This window comes from Cupressus sempervirens, chromosome 11 (genome assembly GCF_028749045.1).
Source record: "Cupressus sempervirens isolate cs-2001-9-10 chromosome 11, ASM2874904v1, whole genome shotgun sequence".
Lineage (NCBI taxonomy): Eukaryota > Viridiplantae > Streptophyta > Pinopsida > Cupressales > Cupressaceae > Cupressus > Cupressus sempervirens.
The window spans coordinates 528790378-528791763 of NC_143128.1; the positions used below are offsets into that span (position 1 = coordinate 528790378).

Consider the following 1386-nt stretch of genomic DNA (forward strand, 5'->3'; position numbering starts at 1 on the left):
TCATGTTCTTTCTCTTGGTCCTATATCAATTGTCGCTTTTGGAAGAGTTAAACCCTGAGATTTATGTATAGTCAAAGCCCATGCCAATCTTAAAGGCAATTGAAGTGTTGTACCCTTCTGTACTGGTGTTATTGGAATTTTTTTTGGATGATGGTCTTCAAATGATAGTCCAGAATAGTTGTCAAACTCAACCATCACATATGTTGGAGGTTCAGGTGGAGTGCTTCCTTGTTTGTAGGCCATATTGCAAACATACCCAAAAGATCCATTTACAAGACCTGCTTGTACCCATAGATTAGAAGTTAGCATGACCCTTCCATCCTTACAAAGTAGCAATTCCAGATCAAGCTCATCATTTGAATAATCTTCCAATGCATTACCATGTCGTGCTTTTGTCGCAACACTACGTGCAACAGGATACTTCAATGAACGCAACATTTTTTTATTATGACTATGAACATTTTCATTTGTTGAGAATAGATGGACAAAATTTTCAAACTGTAAATTTGTTGGAAGATCTATGTTGATAGGGGTTCTTGTCATTAGCAACCTCCAATCATCAATCTATGGGTTCGCATCTCTTACATTCATCAAAAGTTGGCAAAATCTTTGTTGATCCTCATTCTCCCCATCTTGTCTAAATATCTTGTCCAAAGTAACAACAATCTTGAATTCTTGCCATAGCAACTTTGCCATTCTGTTACTGTCATCTGCTGGTTTGTCACCAACCGGAGGAAGCTGGCCCAAATCTCCCACCAAAATAATAGATACACCTGAAATATAAGAATGAAAATATTTATCTCAGAATGATTAATTTGAAATTATATTTTAGTAACATAATATTTTATATTTTATACATGCTACACTTGTTAATGAGGAAAAGTGAAGCCTTTTACCTGCAAAGCTTATATTTGCATTTTATGGGAATGCTTGTCGAAGTCGAGAGTCAATGTTCTCCAACATGTTTTGACCAATGAAGCTCATTTCATCAATCAAGATATACTTGATATGTGCCATTTCTTCTTGAAAACTGGCAAGTCTTGTTCCTTCTAATTGACAAAAACCTTGTATTGGTATTTTTAATTTTGAATGAACTGTAGAAGCTCCTATGTTGAATGCTGCAACTCCTGTTGGTGCAAGTAATAGAAGGCGAGATATAGAGGGCATTGCTACATTTTGAGGAGATTGACTAATGGCACCAATTAGATATGACTTTTTAGTGCCTATTGTTCCTTGAATTATCATGAACAATGGCTCCACATTCTGATTTTTGTGATAGTGTGTCATAATAATGTCATCTACCTTTTTCTGTTTGTCACCAAGGGTCATGTAGTTGATGCATTGGGGAATGTCATCATATATTAGACAACCATGATTCTTCACATT

The 1386-nt window shown here is 35.7% G+C and overlaps 1 protein-coding gene across 1 annotated transcript; it reads right to left on the bottom strand.

Annotated features, from left to right (window-relative positions):
- Positions 1 to 1167, bottom strand: LOC149530703 (uncharacterized). The gene is made up of 3 exons (XM_089808230.1): positions 1065 to 1167; positions 586 to 773; positions 1 to 420 (listed from the first exon to the last, which is right to left on the bottom strand). The coding sequence occupies exons 1-3, from the start codon at positions 1165 to 1167 to the stop codon at positions 1 to 3; spliced, it is 711 nt and encodes a 236-aa protein (XP_089664356.1).
- Positions 1168 to 1386: the final 219 nt, after the last annotated feature.